At 39.2% G+C, this 24,872-nt stretch overlaps 1 protein-coding gene across 1 annotated transcript in view; it reads right to left on the reverse strand.

Moving 5' to 3' along the window:
* The window catches only part of Dnah6 (dynein axonemal heavy chain 6), a 171,399-nt gene that overhangs the window by 63,522 nt on the left and 83,005 nt on the right, over positions 1-24,872 (reverse strand). The window contains exons 34-45 of the mRNA XM_090336588.1: positions 22,297-22,852; positions 20,521-20,643; positions 16,479-16,661; positions 15,352-15,495; positions 13,377-13,598; positions 12,179-12,326; positions 10,626-10,783; positions 9,240-9,371; positions 6,526-6,697; positions 3,146-3,292; positions 2,478-2,551; positions 1,192-1,346 (exon numbers count right to left, since the gene is read on the reverse strand). Of these exons, the coding sequence (XP_090192714.1) occupies positions 1,192-1,346; positions 2,478-2,551; positions 3,146-3,292; positions 6,526-6,697; positions 9,240-9,371; positions 10,626-10,783; positions 12,179-12,326; positions 13,377-13,598; positions 15,352-15,495; positions 16,479-16,661; positions 20,521-20,643; positions 22,297-22,852 (2,214 nt within the window). The remainder of the gene's footprint in view (positions 1-1,191; positions 1,347-2,477; positions 2,552-3,145; positions 3,293-6,525; positions 6,698-9,239; positions 9,372-10,625; positions 10,784-12,178; positions 12,327-13,376; positions 13,599-15,351; positions 15,496-16,478; positions 16,662-20,520; positions 20,644-22,296; positions 22,853-24,872) is intronic.

The following is a 24,872-nucleotide window of genomic DNA, read 5'->3' on the forward strand; positions in this document are numbered from 1 at the left end:
TAAAGTGTTGTGTGCTCAAGGGCTGTAGATATTCATGCTGGGCATGTCAAGAGGTCTCTCAGTAGGTACCTGCAACATTCAGGAATCACACTCATAAACAGATGCAATCTATTAGGATCTGCCTCATCAGCAGATGATGGGACTGGAGCTTGAATTCAGGGCCTCATTCTTGCTTAGTGTGTTGGCTCAGTCAGTGTTCTGCCATTTAAGTCATACTTCTAGACTTTTTGTTGATTATTTTAGAGATGGAGTCTTGAAATTATTTTGTTCATCCTGGCTTCCAACCATAATCAATCCTGTGGAGCTCAGACTTCTGAGAATCTAAGATTACAGATATGAGCCACTGGGTGCCTGGATTCAACTTGTTTTGCTATAATACTAAACTCTCACTTTACATGTGCATGCAGTTATCCTTGTTGTCCTGTACATGTATCTGTTTAAACCAATTTAGATTCTTTTTGTAAGAAGAGAACATATAAAAATGAACAAAACAATCTAGTGATGTTTAGCAACAATAATTATTCCTGGGATTGCAAAGAAATTTCTTGCCATATATATTTAAAATACATTAAACTATCTTTTGCTGCTGATCGCTGGTGGCTCTCATGTATAACCCTAGCTACTCATGTGGCTGAGATCTGAGACTTGCAGTTCGAAGCTAGCCCAGGCAGGAAAGTCTGTGAGACTTTTATCTCCAATTAGTCACTAGAAAACCAGAAGTGATATTATAGTTCAAAATGGTAGAGTGGTAGACTTGAGCAAAAGAGCTCAGGGACAGTGTCCGGGTCCATAGTTCAAACCCCATGACCACCACCACAAAGAACAAAAAATCTTTGAGTTAGACTGACAATTGCTAAGAGACACCAGTCCAACCAGCAACCTCTTTAAAGTGTTTATACCACTTACTTTTTTACTTTCTAATGCTGAGTGATGGCAACTCATGCTACTCAGGGGACTGACATATGAAGAATGTGGATCAAACCTTTCTGGGCAGAAAATCTGGGAGTCTCGCCTTTTTCTTCAATTAAGCAAGAAAAAGATGAAAGTAGAGCTGTGGCTCCAGTGATAGAGCGCCAGCCTTGAAAGGAAAAAGCCACTGAGAGCAGAAGACCCTGAGTTTACGACCCACTATTGGCACACAAAAAAGAAACAATAAAATCAATGTACAGCTAGGCATTTTTAGTACCATACCTCGAAACGTGTTCTATGGCATCCTGGAAGAATACTAATTTTACTTCTTTAGGGTTTATGAGGTTGTAATCATCAAGGTAGTCCTGTAGAACATTCGAGATTTTTTCCATATCAGGTAAGTCATCATAAATTCTATCTTCCCTTTCTGCTCCAAACTGTAAGATGATTGATGGGAGAAGAAGCATGATGTAATATATAAATACACATGATGCAGAGTCTGGGAAATGAATTTCATTTAACTTCTTCAAGTAATACATTGTAATTCCAATGCTCTTTGTATATTAGAATTCACACCAGAGCTAAGAACATGGCTTCAATTTTTTTGTATCACCCAACACACTTAGATTGTACACTTTTGCTCTTAGGTGACTGGCATTAGAAAAACTAACTGAAAATACACATGATCGATTGTTACTGTTATAAACAATTATGCTAGAACATATGTAGTTGTCATATAGCAGCTGTCTAGGGTTTAATCAATTGCTGAGAATGAAAATCAGGTGTAAACTTAAGGGAGTTGAGTTCTTGTTTGGATCAGTGGAGGATGTCTTTTCTCTGCTGTGGCAACTGCCTGCAGCACTTTCACTTGGACTGAAATACCCAGGCAATCCAAGAAGAGTCCCAGTCTTCATTTCTCCTTTGAATTATTCATTTGGTGATATCATCCCCCTAACCACATAGGAAATCTAATAAGCTAGTCTAATGTCATCACTGGACACATTTGAGCAAATACTAAACAGGACCAAGAATACAAGGGATTACATTCCTTAACTATGGGACTAAACCTCTAAACCTCTGCCTCCTTCTCGACTCAAACTGTTACCAAGATGAATATAACTAGTTCAAGAGTCAATGAACTTTGTAAAGGACCAAATAGTAAATACTTCAGTTTTTGCAGGACACCCAGGCTTTGCCTCTTACTGTACTCTGCTGTTGTAAGGCAAAAGTATAAGTAAATGGTGGGTGTGGCTGTGCACTGACAAAATGGATGTATAATCCACTGTAGGTTGACAGGCTCATGGGACAATAATCTACTCATACCTAGTCCAGACATTTAACCTTCACAAACAGAAAGTTCTTGTAGAAGAAGGACTTGAAGCAGAAAATAGCTAATATTTGAGCTGGAGGTATGGCTCAAAAGGTAGAACACCCATCTAGCAAGCATGAGACCCTAAGCTCAACCCTGGTACTGCCAACAACAACAACAACAACAAAAATATGTGGTTCAGAAAATAACAAATGCTTTATAATTTTTATATGCAGTTAAAGCAATACAGTATACTTACCTTAATGAAATCTCCAAATATGATGGGCTTGGTTAAAAAATAGTCCAGCTCAATTGAAATTCCAAAATGTTTGTCTGTTCAAACATAAAAAAATTTGACATAATGGTAAGCTGGAATGCAGATTTTCAATAGGATATGCAGACAATGTCAGCAGTTACTTTGCTAAAGCCATAATTGCTATAGATGAAAATTCAGTAAAGGCCATGCTTGCACTATGCCTCTTTAGTTTGGTTGGTAATTTCTCATATTTAAGATGAAAAATAACAAATATTAAAAATTGTTGCGACATAGTAAATATTGGCTTAGATTATTCTAATTGTCATGATTTTCAATCAGATAATTCTCTTTCTCTCCCCCCTTCTCTTTCCTCTCCTTGTCTTGCTCTCTCACTCTCACTCTCTTTTGTGCTAGTCCTAGGGCTTGAACTCAGAGTCTGGGCATTGTCTCTGAATCTTTTGGCTTAAGGCTAACACTCCACCATTTAAACCATGGCTCCACTTCTGGCTTTTGTTTTTGGTTTGCTGGTTTACTTAAAAATTTATCATGAATTAAAATATTATTGAACTTTCTTGCATTTCAGGAAAACAATTGCCGCAATATTTTTATTTATAAATCTGAGCTACTAAAGTTAATGGATATAAATAATGCAAATAAGGATTGATATTTACTGGCCATTTCTGTCAAAATAACATGGAAGTAGTGCTTGTCTTCATTATTAATCAAACGATCATGGAATACTCTTTGACATTCATGGCAAAAGAGTCTGAATATCTGCATTTCTTCCCTTATACTTCCTGAATCACATTGGAGAATACCTGTTAGTTTTTAGGAGAAAAAAAGGAAAATAAATTACCTTTGTGGAATATCTAGTAATAATTTAACTAGGAAATCATTAAGTTCAACTCCATCTACACACTACTAGAAGTAAATGCTTTCCCAATGTATGTGTGTGGAGAATAATGGAAACCTCAGTTTTTGAAAGTAGAACTGGAATGCATTATGTGACAAACCTTTTATCTTGTTTTGTGATATGTGTATATATATATATATATATATATATATATATATCTCCTTTCTTTAGGACATGGATTTTACTCATACTATTCTGAGCACTTAAAAATTAGTATCAAACCTAGTCGTAATAATTTAGTGGTACAGTGGGTGCAATAATACATAATAGTACCTGGAGATGTTCTTTTTGCAATAAAATGCCTCATATGGGTGTTTCTGTCCACACCATATGGACAAGGGCATGGAGAATGTGTATAATGTACATAGTTGATACTGTCCCCACTGCCTTTGATACTAAGATATTTCTATAGACAATGGTGTTATATTTAACAAAAATATTATGTGCATGTGTGATGTTTACCCTTTACTTCCCTTTCCCTTCTTATTTTTCTTTTTTCAGGTTCTCACACTTAGTAGGCAAGTATCTTCTACATGAGCCAAACCTCAGTCTACGGGTGTTTCTTGAAGTGCTTAAATTTAATTAAAATTACAGAAATAAGAACATTTCTAGAACATGTTGATGAAATGTGGGAACAATAAGTTAACGACTTGAGTTTCCCGGATACTTTATCACAGGTGAGATAAAATGGATCCTCCCCTCACCCCCCTCCCATCTCTGGTGCTGGTCCTGGGGCTGTCTCTAGGTTGTTTTCTTCTTTTCTTTTCTTTTCTTTTCTTTTCTTTTCTTTTCTTTTCTTTTCTTTTCTAACTCAAGACTAGTGCTCTACTACTTGAGGCCCAGCTCCATGTCTGGATTTTTGGTGGGTAACTGGAAATAAGAGTCTTCATAGACTTTCCTGCCTGTCTGGCTTTGAACTTTGATCCTCTGATCTTAGCCTCTTGAATAGCTAGGATTACAGGTGTGAGCCATCAGTGCTGAGATGGATCCTCAATGTTGATGCTTGGAAGTTGATAAAGAAAATAGGAGTAGAAAAGCAATGAGAAAGATCCTCACTAGCCACACAACAGACAAGGGCCTCATATCTACAATGTATCTACAGCTCAAAACATGGAATCACTCCAAAACAAATCCTCAAAGAAACAACCATCCCCTTAAAAGGTGGGCTAAAGACTTAGAGACTTCTCTGAAGAGGAAGAAAGATTGACCTATAGACACATGAAGAAATGCTCAACATCTCTGGCCATAAAAGAAATTCAAATCAAAACAACTCTAAGATTCCACCTCACTCCAGTTAGAATGGCCAGGATCAGGAAAACGAATAACAACAGATGCTGGAGGGGATGTGGCCAGGAGGGATCACTACTACACTGTTGGTGGAAGTGTAAACTTGTTCAACCACTATGGAAAGCAGTATGGAGGTTCCTCAAAAGTCTAAACATAGAGCTCCCCTATAACCCAGCAATCCTACTCCTTGGGATTTACCCAAATGCCAAGAAGCAAGGACACACTAAACTTACTAGCACAACGATGTTTATTGCAGTATTATTTACCATAGCTAAGATATGGAATCAAACCAGATGCCCCTCAGTAAGTGAATGGATCAAGAAGATGTGGTACTTATACACAATGGAATTCTATGCTGCCATCAGAAAGAATGACATCGTCCCATTTGTAAAGAAATGTAAAGACTTGGAAGAAAATCACATTAAGTGAAGTAAGCCAGACCCAAAGGAACATAGGCTCCATGGTTTCCCTCATTTGCAATAATTAGTACACATCTAAGATCTAGCAGAGGATCACAATAGCTCAAAAGCTATGTACATATAGTCATATGGGATGAGACTACACAAAATGAACTCTAGGATATGGAAACAAGAGGTTTATCTTTGTGATTATTATTCTCAATATACTATGTGCAGTTATTTTTTTCATTTTTTCCCCTTATGGTTAATCTCATGTTGTTACTGTATCTGACTTTGTTACCTGGTGTAGTGTATATATGGTTATTTGTTTATTTGAAATAGGGAAGGGAAGGGGGCAAACAAGATGATTGAGAGGGGCTGGGGGAGGGAAAGAAGGACAAAAACACGAGAAAGGGTATCAACGTGGCAGAAGTAATGTACTCACTACTTGACAAATGTAAGTATCATCCCTCTATACATTACCCTGACAATAAAAAACAAGGGAGGTGAGTGAATGGGAGATTAGACAATGTTTGGGGACAATAAGTTCAGTAAAGAAACAGATCCATTTGCTAATGTTTCTGTGAAAAATGAGTGACAATTCAAGAGCCACACTGTTAGTAGAGGAGAGGAAGTTTTCGTTGGTGGTGTGGATGGAAAATGGCAGTGTCTTCCCATGACAAGGATGGTTTATGTGTCAGATTTGAGTGTTGTCTCTCATCTCTTAAAGGAGGAAAAAGAAAATGGTGCTGAGCTTTAGAATGAGAATTGGAGAGACTGGGAGCTTGTGAGGACTGAGTGTGAAGGAAGAGTAGCCGAGGTAGTCCAGGTTCTTAAGTCAGGTCTCAGCTCCTGCCGTAGGCTGTGGTCTTCCAGTTCATTCTCGGCCTGATTAATGCACCAAAGGTAACAAGCTGGACCTTGATGAAGATGGAGAACAGAGATGGATATTGCTTGATAGCTTTCACTCAGGCTACTTTGCACATATTGCATATGCTTTATCTTTGGCTTGTTTGAATCTTTACTGAGAAAAAATTAAAACGGTACGGAATAAAAAGCACAGGATAGAGTCAGAGGGCAAAGTGCACAATTAAGTTAGTGACTCTGTATACAAAAGAAGTGGGGAGGAGGGTTTGATTTGGATATTAGAAAAGCTTTATTTCAGGTTTGACCTCCTATAAAGATGAAGCAGTTGTGGTCTGATTTCTTCTAGCATTTCACTTAAAGATAAGTCATCCGCTGAGATTGAGAAATGAGAGGAATTTGTGGGGTTTGAAAAATCTGTGGTGTTTAGCTTGGATTGGGAAGAGAGAGAGAGAGAGGAAGGGTAGACTGGAACAGGGCATGTATGGAATTTCCAGGTAAGTCACAGACACCTGTGGATACATGGGTAGATTTGGAGAAATGGTGAAATGGAGGGTGAAGGTAGGAGAAAGAGGGTTTAATACATTACCTTGCACACATTTGGATAAATCCCTCAAGTTAAAGACATAGTGGGACTTGGCTGGTGTTGGTAGGAGATCAACACTCATTCTGTTATAAATTTCAACCGCAGCTTCTACAATGTTCGATGAAGCTTGCTTTACAGCTGGTGGGAAGTCAGTCAGAAAGCCATTTAAGATGGCCTAGAACCAAAAGCATAACATTAGAGCATTCCTTTAAACCAAATATTTATCTTTTATATACCCTAGATTTGATGCTCTTTTCTAACTATACCTAAAAAGCCAAATTCTAATGCAATGATATCTTGACTGTGAAAGCTCTTCTGTTCACTTGTGGGTATGTCTTCAAGAATGGGCTCATTTCCCTTTTCTGTGATTGTTTAGAATGCCTGTTTAGAATGACATACACACAATCTATGAATACAACATGAATCCCCTCTCAAGAAATTTAGTCTCCTTTCTGTCAGGGATCCAGAGAGTCCCGTTAGAAGGGCACAAACTAATCTAGAAATAAAATCTTGTCTCTGATTTTTTTTCTGCCAGTCCTGGGGCTTGAAATCAGGGCCTGGGCACTGTCCTTGAGCTTTCTCAAAGCTAGCATTCTAATGAGAAGGGGTATCAACATGTGAGAAGTAATGCACCTACTATCTGGCAAATGTAACTGTAACCCTTCTGTACATTACCTCAACAACAACAACAAAAAAGCCAGTGTTCTCACTTGAGCCACAGCACCATTTCTGGCTTTTTCTGTGTATGTGGTTCCAAGGAATCGAGCCCAGGGCTTTGTGCATGCTAGGAAGCACACTCTGGCCCTTGTCTCTGATTTTTTTTTGTCCCATGGATTTCCATCTTCATGCAATGTACTTGTAATTATGAACTCTCATCCACACTCAGATGAGAAGGTTGGATGTCTGATGACACCTGCCATTCTCTGTCCCTCACAAGCTATCTTGAATCCACCTGCTTCTTTCTGTTTCCCCTGATTTCTTCAGTCTTCTTCCCTGTTCTTCATCTCACCATCTTCATGCCTCACTTTCCTCTCACACTGTAAGTCATGATGGGAAGGGGTGGCTCCAGGTTGGCAAGTGTTCAGCTGTGATGTGTCTGTCAGGTGTCCTTATGAGGGACACATTCCTGTGCTTGTGGCAACCCATCCAAAGGCTGAGGGTTAGGACAATTCCTTTCCCAGGAACCCTGACTATTACATTTTCCTTTTCAATTGAGGTGGCGCATTGGATGACATTTGTGCAGGCATATCCCCAAATTTATTTTAACTTACTAAGAAATAGAAGAATTTGCAATTTTTGTTTTTTAAAAATCAGGCATGAAGTACTTGGGTCCCTTTTCAGCACTAGTCACAAGTGTGAGTCTGGATAACGTGTACTTTGAACATCAAATGTAGTTGCAGTAGACAGATTAAAACATGGGGGGAGCATGCCTAAAATTTATCCTATTGCCTGGCACTGCTGACTCATGTCTGTGCCAGAAATTGTGAAAAAAGCCAAATGAGAGCATGAGGCTCTGAGATTAGGCCCCTACCTCTACCCTTCTAATAATGGCTGATGTAGTTCTTGCTGTTCCTTCATACTTTGATCTAGTAAGCACATATGAGGCCTTTGTGCTTAATAATAGGAAATAAGTGACCATCCTTTCATTTTCTAAAGCACTCTGCACAACTCTTATATATTATATATGTATATATATATATATATATATATATATGCTCGTAAACAACTCCATGGTCATTCAAAACATTTCCCTATGGATAAAAGCTTAGTTTGGATATAAAACTGTGTCGATACACCAAACGTTGAGTACATGCTGGCTCTGCCTCTCTGTCCTCTCAACAGGGCCCCCTTTTCCAAAGGTACAGACTCATGCAGTTCCTGCACATTTGAACAATTACTAACAAAATCAGATTCTTCAGAGTAGCCTTCTTGTACCTGCACACTTACTTCCTAATTTCTACCTCCTTGTCAGTTTTATTTTCCTCTACCACCTCACTTTCCATCTCTCATCATTCTGTTCAAAATAATGTCTAGCACTAACAGGTCAGGCACCATTATATTCTCCACTGAGGAGATGAGGAAGTGACTACAGGTTATAGAAACTTGGGTTATTCTTTGTAGTGGTGCCCCCGGGACACACGAACCTGCAGGGAAAGTCTGTGGGGTGCACAGAGGTGAGCGCCAGGCTGTGGACCAGATCTGCCAAGAATCATAAGCAGCTCCTGGCTCACGCCTATAATTCTAGGTATTCAGGAAGATGAGATCTGAGGACCATGATTTGAAGCCAGCTTGGGCAGGAAAGTCTGTGACACTCTTATATCCAATCAACTCATGACAACAACAAAACAGCCAGAAGTGGAGCTGTGGCTCAAGTGGCAGAGTTCTAGACTCGAAAGGTCAGGTACAGCATCTAGACACCTAGTTTAAAACCCAGGACTGGCACATGTGTGTGCGTGTTCACACACACAAAGAACCATGTGCTGCAAGGAAGGTGTTACTACACAGCCATGTTTAGATACCCCTTACTGCATTCTTAAAAATACCTCTGAGGACTCAAACCCAGAAGACAACAGTGCAAACAGCTGCCAGTTGCTTTCCTGGTGTTTGTCATCATCTGCCTTCTGCTCGGGGAGGAGGGACCTGTGATCCCCAGACACACAACGAGCTGCTTTGCCTTTCCTTCCCCCCCTCTTGTCTGAGTTCCAGTCCACACTCACCTGAAAAATCTGTTTCAGACTGTGCTCCGAGGGCATGGGGAGACACAGCATACTGAAGTGCCGGATGAAGCGGGGGGTCACAGGGTTTCGGCCACCTCCTGGAGGGGCACAGGCGGATACGATGGTCACGTCCTGCATGGGCGGCAGGGGGAGGAAGAGATGAGATCTGCCCTTCCCAATGGCGGGACTTGGAACTGATGTTCTTTTAAGGCTCTGTCAGGTGGGCAGTGTGTTACATGTGTGTACGCTCTAAGTGAACAATTCCTTCTGACCATGGATGAGAAAATCAGCCAAGGTTCTGAGTGGTTGCACAAGTTCCTCAAGATCAAATACAAGGGATTAGCAACACCAGAAAGCTTTGCCTATCTCCTTTTTGAAAGCTCACTTTGGCTGTTCACAGAGTGTTGGTGTATGGAGAGAAGTTCACGAGCAGTTTGCCAGCTCTGGCCTGTTCTATGTCCTCCATAGTTCCTGTCAGGGTTTGATCCTCATTGTGAGCAATGTAAGAGGTCGAAAGATTAATTCAAGTTTTTTGTGGGTGGTACAGGGGTTGGAACACAGGACCTCATGCTTGCTAGGCAGGGTCTCTACCACTTGAGGCATGCCTCCAGCTCTTATTTAGGAGTGGTACCATTCAGAAATATTTAGGGTTAGATAAGGTCGTCATTGAGTATTGATGGGAGAGAGACTAGAACATTCCCCTCTCCCCTGACCACACACAGCCATATATACTCCATTCTCTGTAATTTCCAGTACTGTCCCAAGGCTCAATCAGCAAGAAGAATATCACAAGATGTAGCCTCTTGTCCTTGAACAGGACTATGAACCAAAATAAACTTATTTCTTTTCTGCCACCTGTGGGTGTCTGTCAGTAATGGGGCTTGAACTCAGGGTTTGGGTATAGGCACTGTCCTTAGCTTGCTTGTTCAATGCTGATACTGTCCTGTGGATTGAGCCACAGCTCTACTTGTGAGTTTTTGGTGGCTAATAGGTGATAAAATTCTCACAAACTTTCCTGCCAGGGCTAGCTTTGAATAGCACCTGATCCTCAGATCTCAGCTTCCTGAGAAGCTGGGATTACAAGTGTGAATCACCTGCCCAGGGTTTAATAAACCTACTTCTAACTTCCTAGTCTAGGGTGAGTGTAATTAGTCACAGAAACCAGACTAATCCATTGATGGGAAGAAGGAAAGAGGCACCAGAAGAAACTACTTCTGTGACATCTGATCTTGGGCTTTTGACTGTCCATAGATATTCATCAGATGGAGAAACTGGTCTTTGCGACCCAGTTTGTGTTTTTGTTACGGTGGGTCTAGCAAGAAAATATACGATATTTCCTTGTTATATAAAGTTGAACACATCAAACAATTTAAGATCAAAAGTAACCTGTATTTCTTTCCAAAAGAGTTTGTTTCTGTCATAAAATCCACCAAAATCTTGATACTGTCGAAGTAATTCAATTGGAGGCTGAGAGCCATAGCGGTCTAGTCTGGGCATGTTTAAATCATCAACAAATATCACAACTCGTTTGTTTCCTGGTGCTCCTGTGGAAAGAAATGGACTGAATTTTATTCAAGAATTATGATTTGCCTTTAGAAAATAAATATAAGACCAAGCTGGTATGGTTTCAATGTGATAATCCTCACCAAAATTCATCTTGAGGCTTGGTGCCTAGAATAATCTGGTGTTGGAAGCCTTTAAGAAGCATTTGAAGGAAAATGCAGGAGAGCCTGAGTTCCTGGTGTGTCACCACGCAGCAGGGCCGTGAGCTGAGCAAGTGAATCTCAAAGCCAGAGCCTGGGGTGTGTATCACTGGACAATGCCACTGAGCGGAGGCCCAGACTCTGATCCTCAGCTTCTGGAAACCTGCCAGCAGCGAGGTTGACACCTCACCTGTGAACTGTCTGTATGGAATCCCACATGAGTGCTTGCTCCTGAAAGCCCAGAGTGCTGGCCACCCAGGGTAGCCACTTTTCTCTAGCCAGGAGAGGAGGCCCTCCATAGACATCAGGGAACCTCAAACCTTCCTCCATCTCTGCCATCAGAACCTACAAACCTGGCTTATGACAAAGGAGGGGAGACAGGGAGCCGGTGGTGAGCTTTAAAGTAGGTTCAAAGCTGATGTTTTTTTTAAAAAATTGACCCATACACAAATCCTCTGATCATAGGCAGAAACCTGGAGGTGCCAAAACCTGGCTGAAAGGGCTTACTGGAGAAACACAAATAGTTTCATGCTTGCTCCCCACTGACTTCAGAAACTTGGTGTGCCAGATGTAAAGAAGGTGAGTGGTTTTAAACAAAAGAACATTGATTTAGGTTTGCAGATACTGAAAGGAGAGAAGGGGAGGCATGAAAAGGCTGAAGATGTTCTGGGCTCAAGGTGATGAGAGAAATGGCTTGCCTGTTAGCAGCAAGATCTGTAGATACTACATGCATGGAGTATGCTATTAACAGAGCTTTCTTTGCTGTGGTGTAATTATGGCTTGCACCCCACTAAAAAACTCATGTTGAAGCCTGCTCTTCAATTTAACAGTGCTGGGCTGTGAAGAGGGACCATTACTGCTTTTCTTGAAGGAATGAGTTCCTGTTCTCACAGGACTGGGTTGATTATCATGAAAGGAAGAGGTTACAAAGCAAATATGGCTTTCTCAGCTTGCTCTGTTTCTTCCTCTCTCCACCTTACATAGGTTTTTTGCCACAGAGTGCTATCCACGAAAAGCCAAAGTATTCACTGGGGTCTTAGACCACCACAATTATGAGTTAAATAAACCTTTGCTTTTTATAGTCCAGTGTCAGGTATAGCAACATACATCAGACCAGGACACACCTTTTATTTATACATAAAATATCCCATTGCCATTCTATTATGTGCATAGGACTTAAAATTTATTGGCTTAATAAATAACTTGTGTGAGTCAAGCTAAAATGATCATTCTTACCTAGAATATTTTTTCGTTTTCTTTCCAGTTTTGACTCAATGATCTCTTGTGTCCTTGCAGATGATGTTTGAGCAGAAAAATTGAGATAAACAGGGACATAACCAGCTGAGTCTTGAATTTTATTTAGCAATCCTTTTGCAATAACAGACTTTAAATTAAAAATACATTAATCAATTTCACATTGAGTAACATTTTTAGCAGCCTATATCAGTACTTATTGCTTAGAACAATGAGTAAGCAACAGGATAAAAGGAGAAAGGTTAAGTCTATGCTGCAATGTCTTCTCATATTGGACATTCTATTTAGTTACATTTATTAGAACCAAAGAGGCATTATAATCAACCCAATCTCAGCAAAACCTTTTCAGTTTCATTCTGAAATCCATATTGGTTACTATTCAAGCTAATTTGAAAATGGCAGTCACAAGAAGACTCAAATTATTCCTCATTCTCTTCCTTCATCTCCTCTTTCTTTTCCTCCTTCTCTAGTATTAAAATTTGAATTCAGGGGCCTTGTGCTTGCTATACCTATAACCCCTTTTGGCTTTAGCTGTTTTTCTGATATGACTTCATGTTTTGCTTGGGGCTGCATTGGACCATAACCTATCACCTGTGCCTCTCACCTAGTGGTGGATCACCGTACCCGGCTTGTTTGTTGAGATAGGGTCTCACTAATTTTTGTGTGGACTAGCCTTGAACGTACCTCCTGTAGATCTCCACTCTCAAGTAGCTTGGATTACAGGTGTGAACCATGTTGCCTGGCATAATTTAGGGGAGAAACAGCAAATCCTTATCCTAAGGAATCCTTTAAAACTAAGCAGCCTGAACAATGAGTATTTTTATTCTACTCTTTACAAAAAAATTAAAATGTCACCATTCCTGTGTCAAGTAGAGGCCCATAGGCAAAAGGGGACAGACTGACCCTTATAAATAATTTTTTGGGGACACAAACTGTTTGGTCAATTCTCCCCCCAACCAGTGCATCAGCAGCTGGCGAAATAAACTCTTCTAAACACAAACCCTGAAGAATTTTGCAGGTCATTAAATCTTGAGATAGTTTTATATTCATCCTGAAAAAGTCATACATTTAAAAAAGTATTTCCTTTAAGCAATAATGTGATATTTCTGGTGTGACCAGTTCTAAGTCCTCCACGTGGTCAACTGTGGACCGAAGTTCTAGTTTGATACAGTTTTCCTACCTTGCCCACTCCAGTGATCCCAGTGAACAGCACGGAATGGTTGACAGCCAGCAGTTTTTCCATTAAATACCCATAACGCACTGTGTCAACTGTGGGGACAAGCATTTCAAAGAACGGAACATCCCGACTGTACTTAAAGGTGGGTATGATTCGTTCCCAAGGATCCATCCGTTTGGTGTCAAAGTCCACATGAATGCTCCACAGGTCACCAGAACTGGGCAGCTGAAGTGGAAAATTAAGTGCCATTGTCAATAGCAGTATGGACACATGCCTATATAGCCATGCATGTGTTCATATCTATAGGAGTAGATGCATTCATCAGGAAACAAAGAATGCAAATGGAATTGGATTTCTTTTCTCATTATACAGAAATAATTAAATATAAGAGGTTTTTTTTTTCCGGGGGGGTCGGTACTTGGATTTCAACTCGGGGATTTGTACTTGCTACCATTAAGTCACGTTTCCAGCCCTACTTTTCACTGTCTGTTTTTGAAACAGGGTCAGGCATATGCCTGGACTACATTCTGCCTACAGGTTTCCTGTAATTGTTGGATGCTAGATGTGCACTAATGGGCACAGCTATGGGTTAGGAAGAGGTCTGGGAAAACTTCCTGACTGGGCTGGCCTTGAACCACTATTTTCCTGTTCTCAGAATTCCCAAGCTTAGATTACAGAGGAAGTCACTGGCCTTCAGCCTGAAGTTAATTATTTAAGCATAATCATAAAGCACAATGAATGAAACCATCTGATACATTAATAACTAAAATTCGAGTTTTCCTGCTGCTGCTCAGATGGCATGACTACTGCCAGAACAGGAGCTTATTCTGCTCTGACAAATATATCCTCTGGCCCCCTTACCGCAAAGGAAAAGCTAAATGAAGAGCTCTTCAAAGCTGGCAAGGAACTAGAAACTCTTATACACCCTGCTTCCTTCACAGATGTCTCTTGAACTTCGTCTCTTTCCAGTGCTCACCTGAGCATTGCACCTGCATCTGACATCATCAGATCCTTGCTGTTTCTCAAAACTGAGCAGTGGCTTTTGTACTTTCCTTTCCTTCCAACTGGAAATCTTTCTAAAATTTATTTATTTTTTAAACTGGAATTCTTGTTCCCTAAATAATGAACAATTCTTTGACTTTCTTCAGTACTCTATAAAAATATGTCCTTATGAATCTTATTTATTTATTTGCTTATGTATTTATCTATTTTTGCCAGCCTTTGGCTTGGGCTCTGGGCCTGAGCACTGTCCTTGGACTTTCTCAAGGCGAGAGCTCTACCACTTGAGCCACACCACTTCTGGCTTTTTTCTATGTATGTGGTACCGAGGAATCGAACCTCTACCACTAGGCCAAAATCCTGGCCCCTATCTTGTTTTATTTTTTATTTTATTTTTATTTTTGACAGTCCTAAGGCTTGAATTCAGGGCCTGCCCACTAACTTTGAGTGTTCTACCACTTGAGTCTCATCACTACTCAGGGTTTCATGCATGCTAGGCAAGCACTCTTTCACTAGACAGCACTCCTAGCTCATAAATCCCATTTTAAAGCAGATTCATCATAAGTAACCAAAGCCCCCTACCGCCTCCTGGCATTCCTTCCCATCATGACTTGGTTTTATTTTACACAACTCCCAATGTATTGCATAGCTGTTCATTTCTACTTGACTTCCTAATAGCAACGCAAACACTATTAAATTAGGGACTAAAAGATACTTTCAGAATTGCTAAACCAACATACTGAAAAGATAAACATTATAATTCAGGTTTTAGAGACTGCAACTTATTTTTTCATATGGCTAGATGACTCCTAAATTATGAAAAATGCAATAAATGTTATCAATGGCTGGAAAAAGTGACTATTTTTTAAAAGCAAACCCTCTCAGTTAACTACTTTTGTAGAACCAAAATTTTTAGTCTTCACATTAAACTTTTATTCTAATGATTCAAATTATGATGTTAAATGCAGTTGGTTCTTACCCTAGCATCGGGATTATCCTCAAATTGTGTTCTAATAAATGTATCAAAAGAATCTGCATAGTTTTCGGTTAAGTTTCCGCCCAAAGACCATAAATAACAGAATACAAAAGTCTGACATATCAAAGAGTTCAGTTTCATTTGCTCCTGAAAGAATAAAGACAATGTTAATAACCATAAATAACAGGACATGAAAATCTGACATACCAAAGAATTCAGTTTCATTTACTCCTGAAAGGATGTGAATGTTAATATTTTATACACAAGCAGAAGAATAATTGTAAATTGTGAGATCTCAAGGCATTTTCCTTTATTTAGATTCACACTGCTCATTGGGCCTATGTATTGTTTCATTAATGGTTCAAAGAGGGATGATTTCTTATTTCCATAAGAGAATATTAATTAAAAAATCTAGGGCAAGTACTTTCCTAGCAGAGAATTACAATAGCTCAAAACCTATGTAAATACAATCATATAGGATGAGACTAAATGAAATGAACTCTAGGATATGGAAAGAAGAGGTTTGTCTTGTATGATTGTTGTTCTTAATGTACTATGTTATTTCTCTTCTCTTTTTTTGCTCTTATGGTTAATCTCATGTTGTTACTGTATTTGAGTTTGTTACCTGGTATATTGTATATATGTTTAATTGTTTATTTGAAATAAGGAAGGGAAGGTAGAAAATAGGATGATTGGGAGGGGATGGGGGAAAGGGAAGTGGGGACAAAAACATGACGAGGGATATCAATGTGCGAGAAGTAATGCACCTACTACCTGACAAATGTAACTGTAACCCCTCTATACATTAGCCCAACAATAAAAAAATAAAACAAATCAAGGGCAAGGTATAGGTAAGAAATACAGCCAAGGCTGTCTTTCAACTGTCTATCAGAACTTCTTTAGGTCTGCATAAAAGCATTTAAACGCACTGAGAATAGTATGCTTTAATAAGAATGTGCCATAGACTACAAGAGAATTGAAAATGAATAGAGGAATAATCTAATCATAGACATTAGTCTCCTGAAAAAGTAATTTTAAAGCAAGTGACAGGTTGCAGTTACTTATTTATAAAGAAATGTACACACAATCCCATTTTCCTTGTTTCATAGTAGCAACCAAAACCTTCATACCATTGCCAAGTTACATCCGTCTTTACCAAACAACAGAGACTCCAACAAGCAACAGAGCGTTGTAACTTTGCTGATATCCACTTGCGGGATGGCTTGGCTACACTTCTTATTGACAAAATATAACCCATCTTCTACGTAACGTTGGAAAAGGTTCAGTATGTATTCTTGAGTTTCCTCATTCACCTGAAAAATGAAACAAACACTATTTTAAAATGACCAGATTATAAATATATCATCTAGAAAGAAGCTGGTTAAAGTTTGTACATTTCAAAGTGTTCAGTAATCATATATTTTGTGAGGCTTGTATCATTGGTTTAAAGATAAAAGCCTCACAATAAATAAAACAAATGTTAAGGTAGCTATCTATGCGTGCCTAGGAAGGGACCCACAGAAACATTACAATGTTGAGATGGTCTACCTCTTGATTTGTTCACTTTATGCTTAGTTCTTAAGCTATAACTGCATGTTTCACACACTTTGACAATCTTTTACATTGATAATTTTTTTGTATTTCAGAATAATGAAAAAGAAGGAACATGGAAGTTAGCATTTCAACATCTCTGTAAAGCAAAAGAAATAATTTCTTAAGCCTTAAAAATAAATTCAGCGTGGCAGGATACCAATGGCTCACAGTTCCAGTGGAGCTGTAGCTCAAGTGGCAGAGTGTAAAAGCTTAGGGACAGTTCCCAGGCTCTGAATTCAAACTCCAGGATTGGCACATTAACCACCCCCCCCAAAAAATACCCACGCCAGGTGTGGTGGCTTATGTCTGTGATCCTAGCTACTCAGGAGGCTGATATCTGAGGATCAGGGTTCAAAAGCCAGCCTGGGCACAAAAGGACCGCAGACTTTTATCTCCAATTAACATCTAGAAAATGGGAAGTGGGGCTGTGGCTCAAAGGTGGTGACCTTGAGCTGAAGAGCTCAGGGACAGTGCCCAGGCCAAGTTCAAGCCCCATGACCCACACACAAAAAAACCCCACAATCCTTCCCCCAAAACTGTGAAAGACATTATTGTTATTATTATATTATGGAATTCATTTCAAGAAATGTTATTTTTTGCCAGTTTTGGGGCTTGAACTCAGGGCCTGAGCACTGTCCTTGGACTTTCTCAGGGCTAGAGCTCTACCACTTGAGTTACAGTACCACTTCCAGCTTTTTTCCTATGTATGTGATACCGAGGAATCAAACCTGGGTCTTCGTGCATGCTAGGCAAGCACTCTACCTCTAGGCCAAACTTCTGGCCCCTCAATAAATGCTATTTTATAGGATCAGAGGCACAGAGGCATTGTGCCTTTGGTCTCCTCCCCTACGACTATCCTCCTTTGTTTTCACTGTGTATGAATGGCTAGAATCCTATATGAAAGACATTAAGAAGAGAACAAAACTTGAAAGGTTTATACAATTTGAAGCGAAATCAGGGTATGGTTGAAGAGAATAAAAGCAAAATTCATATGCTAGAAAAAATTGCAAAAGCATAATCTGATGAAAGATTATTTAAAAATGTGCATAGAGCCAGGTGCTGATGGCTCATATCTGTAATTCTAGCTACTTAGGAGGCTGAGATCTGAGGACCTCAGTTCAAAGTCAGCATAGGGTAGGAAAGCCAATGAAAATCTTATCTCCAATTAACTGCCCAAAAGCAGGAAGTGGAGTTGGGACTCAAGTAGTAGAGCATCAGCTTTGAGTCTGGACAGTGCTCAGCCATGAGCTCAAGCCCCAAGGTCAACACACACACACACACACACACACACACACACACACACGACAAAGTACTCTTGATTCTCAACAGAAACTAACAACCCAGTTAAAAATGCTCAAAGACCTTCCCTAACAGATACCTTATTAGATGATATACAGATAGCAAAGAAGCATTTTTGAATCATCTATGATTGAGGAAACTGCAGATGAAAACAGGACAGTGCTACATGCCTGTTAGGACATATAAAACAATGGCAAGTATTGGAGGAGCAATAATCTCCTCTCCTGTTGGTGGGAATGCAAAGTGATATAGTCACTTTGGAAGACAATCTGACACTCTGACAACTTCTTACAGAGCTAAACATGTACCATCTGATCCAGTAGCCATGGTCTTAGGTATCTACCCAAATGAGTTGAAAAATATTCATACAAAAACTGCATGGTGGTGACTATACTGCTTTACTCACAATTGCTCACATCTGGAGCGCTCAAGATGTCTTTCAGTAGGTGAATGGGCAAGCTAACAATGGAATAGTATTCAGTGCTAAATAGAAATGAGCTACGAAGTCACAGAAAGACACACGTTACTAAGTTTTTATTTTTAAATGTCAGTCCACAAAGGCTTTGTGCTGTGTGATCCCAGTATGACGTTTAGGAAATGGTAAAACTATAGGGACAGTAAGAAGATGGGTACTGCTGGCGACTGACAGCTAGAAAGAAGGATGGATAGGTAGAGAGAATTTTAAGGCATGATACTGTAATAGTGGATACATGACATTATGCATCAAATAACCTCATGAAACTCCCCCAACATAAAGAGTGGGCCTGGTTGGAAAGCATATAATTTGGCAAATAGAAAGCACTGTGTAGAAAGTGGCTCACCAATTTTAACAAAGGTTCACATTAGTTCAAGTTGTTAAAAATAAGGGAAAAATGGGGGAGAGAGAGAGAGAGAGAATGAGAGAGAGAGAACATGTGTAGTGTCTGATCAATTAATTTTTCTGTAAATCTAAAGCTTCTCTAAGTGTAATAAAGTCTGCTCCTTGAAAAAGTGACTTCAAGAAGGTTTAAAATATTAAACCTTGACGAATGCAGGATGAAAGCATGAGAACTGCTTCCTTAATAAGGTAATGTGAAATGAGGCCACACTATTCTTAAAATACTGATGTCTCAGAATGAAGGAGGCAGAAAAGATGATGACATTGTTGGAGTGGGGTATGACATTGCGGGGGGGGGGGAACACATTGAAAGACTATTTATCAATCTAAGATTAAGAGGAACTCATGTTTATCCTGGAGAAAGTCCAGAGGTTAAAAGGCTACTATGAGCTGAGCTGTTCTGAAAAAGAATGTGTGCAAATATCTTATCACAAGTGTGTCCATTGTATTCCGTGGCCTTTGGTTTACAATAATTGTTTTCTTAGTTTTGTTTTGGAAATATATAGGATGTATAATAAATTGTTGAGAATTGTTGAGATTGTTGAGAATTTTTGGTGATTGGCAGTGCATTTGTGATGAGGTAAAATAAATGCCAGTTTGTTTTATTTTCCAAAAAAAAAAAAAAGAACTCAGAAGCTTTCCTTCACTTGGGGTGGTCTTGCCTTTAAGGCTAGAATGTATCTTAGACTTTACACCTGCAAATAAGGTGAGAAGTGCAGTTTTCCTTTCTTTATGGATGGCAGAGGCACTCTGAGATCATCAACATTTCTAGAGAGGATTATCAGAGTGAAGAGCGCCAGCACTGAATGAGGGCTAGCACTATCTCATAGGCTGGGGATATGGCAGGAATATAAGGGGAATACTGAGGCAACTCATGAGCTTAGCCATCCTGTCCCCCTTCCACATAGCCAGGATGTGAGCAGCTCTGCTCTGTCATGCCTTCCTTCACACAATGGGCGGAACCCTCTGAAGTTGTGAGCCATAGTACATCTTTCCTCCTTGTAAATTGCTTTGTCATGGGTATAAGAAAGGCCAATACACAAGACGCCTAAAATCTAAAAAGCAATCGATGTGTAGATTTCAATGTTCTTTTTATTATAATTTCCCTTTAATACTCCAGATCTCTTGCATGCCTTTTCCAGTATCTGTGGGAAGAGGTAAAGTCAGGCAGAGGGAGGTAGGCAGGGTGACCAGGCAGGCTGACAAGGTGAAGAACCCGATGATAAGGGTGAGCTCTAGGGTTATACAAACCTTACCAGAGCATCCAAGAATCTTTAGGAGGACAGATGGAATTCCTTCAGTCAAGCACAGCAACTTACCTTAACTTCGTGCCATTTGTATACTGTAGGGCAACGTGAGGTCTGATACATAGAGATAAGGGGGAAATATCTGGTTGTACTTACTTTTGTAGAAATATTGTTCATCCATGTTTTCACGTAAGGCATCCATTTCAGTTCTTCAGGATCCACAAATACCATTCCGCATCGACTGACTGTTGCAGGGGAGGCTACCTTTAGGTCTTGTACCTAAAATTGAAAAAAAAAAAGTGGAACAGGAAGTAGCTAATACACTACTTCTTTATCCCTCCAACTTCAATGTTAATGATTCATACCTTTGAAAGTTTAAGTTACCATGGATGGGCTTTATGTGGAGGAGAAACGGAGAGCAATTAGTAATTAGAAATGGAAGAAGGAAATTAAGTGAATTGTAAGGTGAAAGATATCCCACAAATATAGGAGGATATTGTCAATTCCTAAGGACAGGAATAGGCATTTCTGCTTTTCCTTTTTTATCTTTTCTCCTCACCCTCATTCTTGTATTCCAACATCTAGCACACTATAGGCATTCAATTCATATTTGACAAATGAACAACACTCAGGAGCTATCTTGCATAGCATTTCCTACAATTTTCTTTCAATACTTCATCAGATATTTATACCACAGTGAGATAATTCATTTAATTAACAGTTTTTTGCATGTTATGCATTTTCTTTTTTCATATATTTTTTATTGTAATTAATAGAAGGGTTACATTATATTCACCAGATAGAAGGTACATTACTTCACAAATGTTGATACCCTTTCTCATGTCATGGTCCCCATTTCCCTCCCTCCTCCCCCCCGCTTATCTTGATTTTCCCCCTTCCATATCCTATTTCAAATACCCAGTCCTGGGCTTGAGCTCAGGGCCTGAGCACTGTCCTTGGACTTTCTCAAGGCTAGAGCTCTACCACTTGAGCCTCAGCACCTCTTCTGGCTTTTTTTTTTTTTCCTATGTATGTGGTACCGAGGAATCAAACCCCAATCTTTGTGCATGCTAGGCAAGCACTTTACCACTAGGCCAAACGCCCAGCCTTTTTAAAAACTTAGAAATAATTTATGCTGGCCTTGAGCTGAAGAGCTTAGGAACAGTGCCCAGGTCCAGAGTTCACGCCCTACGAATGAAAAAAAACACTCAGAAGAAATAATTTATGCTGGGCGCTGTGGCTCATTCCTATAATCCTAGCTGCTTATGAAGCTGTGCAATTAGGCAAGAAAGGCTGACCATGAGATTCTTACGGCAAAAAGTCAGAAGTGGAGTTGTGGCTGCACTGGTACAGAATCAGTCTTGAGTGGAAAAGCTAAGGGCCAGTGCCCAGATTTCTAATTTAAACTATGAAGGTTATAAAGATATTTGCCTTCAAAAGAAAGCATGTGTTAGCTGGGCATTAATAAATAACCCCTGGAATCCTTGCTACTCAGGAGGCTGAGATCTGAGATCAGTTGAAGCCAGACAGGGTAAGAAAGACCTTACCTCTAATTAACCACCAGAAAATAGGAAGTGCAGCTGTGGCATAAAGTGGTAGAGCCCTAGCCTTGGGCAAAAGAGCTCAGGGATAGTGCCTAGGCTGTGAGTTCAAGACTCATGACTGACAAAAAAAAAAGAAAAAAAGAATCAATGCTGAAATGAACTTCCTGTTCATAGAGCCATAGGATCATTTTTGATGTTTGGTCAGGATTTATAGACTATTACAAAAAATAATCTAATAAATACTTATTAAATGAGCTAAACTTTATCTCACTTATTAATGAACTAAGCACTATTACACAGATAAATGGCATACCAGTGTAAGAAATAAAAGCTAATGATGGCATGCCAACCGGATGAACGATTTCACTTCAGTGAGTCATGCATTTACCTCAAACAGCATGTGGATTTGAGGTGTGAGTTTAATCCTTTCACTGTTAGCCAGGCAAAGCATCTTGTTATCATCCAATACTGTATTCATATTTTCAATCCAAAGAGCATCCACTGGCCCATCACTTATGATCCATTTATGGTCTTCTGAAGTATCATTTACAGCCGCTCTGACACTGAGAGCCATCAAACCATCTTTCCATTCCAAGGTTATGTTATTCACTTCACCATATAATTCACCCATTGTGATTGATTTAGGATTAAGAACGTAAGTTTTCACTGCTTGATAAAAGGGATTGCTTATGCCAAGTTTCTGTAAATTCCCTAAGGTTTCTGCCAGGACTTGGTAAACTGTGGTCTTACCACCTCCTGTTGGCCCAACTAACATAACACCATGCCTTACAAGCATAGTCTCGTAGAACTGTATCACTTTTTTAACCATACACAGCTCAGGTTGAAGGTTTTGTTCTGTCATGACATCCACAATTGTTGACTGTAAAATACCATAATCATGTTCTGGTATTTGGACTCCAGGAAAAAGATCAGATATGATTCCGCTGGCAAAACAAAAATAAATATCAATTATGAACTACTGGTCAGTGTTACTTTTCCAGATTTGTTAAAATTAATTGATTCTTCTGAGTATATCCAGCATGCTGTTCTGCATGCTTTACCATAGTGTCATTTTTTCTCCTATACTGTATGTTTTGTTTCCTATACAATGGACCAGTGTTGTAAGTATAATAGAAGGCTATCTTGGTGACCAGCGGTATGTCTTATGATTATGTAATATCTATGGTATGTGTTATAGTGATGAATGTATCAATTTTTTTATTTTTAATTTTTTTGCCAGTCCTGGGGTTTGAACTCAGGGCCTGAGCACTGTCCATGGCTTTCTCAAGTCTAGTGCTCTACCACTTGAGCCACAGCCCCACTTCTGGCTTTTTGTTTGTATGTGGTACCAAGGAATTGAACCCAGGTCTTCGAGCATAGTAGGTAAGCACTCACTAGGCCAAATTCCCAGCCTTCAATTTATTTTTATATGTCTAAAACATGTGTGGACTCAGGAAAACAAGAGGGAAATTGAAATACAAAATTGGTATGAGGTAAAAATGGGAGGAAGGTTAAAGAATACTGTCCTATAAGAAAGTTTTCAGAGGTTTCTATGGGACAACAGAAATGGAATCCCTACTTCACCAGGTATATACAACACACCTGAGACACTGTAAAGGCCTTACATAAAATGACAAGAATAGTAAATGGAGGAGAAGGGATAAACTTTGCAGCATTGAAAATTGATAACTGTAAAATTAAAAGTTGGTAAAGTGAAAAAAATTAAAGCAAACATATAAACATGTAATTTAGAGAATGAGAGTTCTAGATCTTTCTAATGTTTATATCAGATTAAGGCTATGAATTCCTACAAATACACATGTAGAAGAGCATAATAGAAACATTCTCTAAGAACAATACACATGAATGGCCACTAACCACAGGAACTGAAGCTCAATGACATTAGTAATTAAAGAAATGTACATTAAAATAGGCTTCTGTATTTGGCTTCTCTTTAGAATCCTTAACGAGAAATAGATATTTCACAAAATGCTTTATATAAATGTACAGGGGTAAAATACTTATTTGGAGGACAACTTAACAGAGTCTATTTAAAAATATGGAAACCCCATGATCCAGGAAAGTTGTTTCCAAGAATCGATTCTAGAAATATCAGAATGTACTAAGAAACATTAGCAAAAATGGAAGAAAGTAAAACATTGATTAGATGAATTATGTTCAAAATACTTCATATAGATATGAATGAAAACAAAAAATAAAACTTGTTGAAATTATTTTAAAAGCTACATGCCAGTGGAACCCTGGCTACTCAGGAGACAGATCTGGAGGTCAATTCTTGAGTATCAAGGTTTAAAGCCACCCTGGCCAGAAAAGTCTGTGCGACTCCATCTCCCATTACCAGCAAAATAGTTGAATTAGGGTATGGTGCACACAGTGGGGCATGAGCCTTGAGCAACATGGGGCTATGAGTTCAAGCCCTGGTACTGGTGAAAAATAAATAAATAAAATTAAAAGTAGGGCTTGGGATGGAAAAGTAACAGAGTGAATTAATCCAAGTGCATTATATGCATGTTAGAAAAGCCACAATGAGGCTTCTTTGTACAATTAATAAAAATGTTAAAAATGTGTAGATATATATATCAAAATATAAAAACTAAGCTAATAAAACATGGCTCAATAGTTGATAATATTTACATAGTTGCAATACTAAAGACATTGGATACTTCACTCATGTATCTATTCTGTGAGGACAGGTAGAGTGGAAAAGTGAATTTTCATTTCCCTTTAGTATTCAATACCTATTTTGAAAATCCAAGGAAGAGCAGTGCAGGCACCAGTGGTTCACATTTGTAATCATGGCTACTCAGGAGGCTAGAACCTAAAGAACTGTCATTGGAAATCATCCTAGATAGAAAAGTAAAGTGACTTCACCTTCCATTAACCAGTGAAATGCCTGACTACAGTTATGGCTCAAGTAGTAGAAAAAAGGTTCTGAATTCAAGG

The sequence above is a fragment of the Megascapheus bottae genome, chromosome 7 (genome assembly GCF_031878675.1).
Source record: "Megascapheus bottae isolate mThoBot1 chromosome 7, mThoBot2.hap1, whole genome shotgun sequence".
NCBI classification, from domain to species: domain Eukaryota; kingdom Metazoa; phylum Chordata; class Mammalia; order Rodentia; family Geomyidae; genus Megascapheus; species Megascapheus bottae.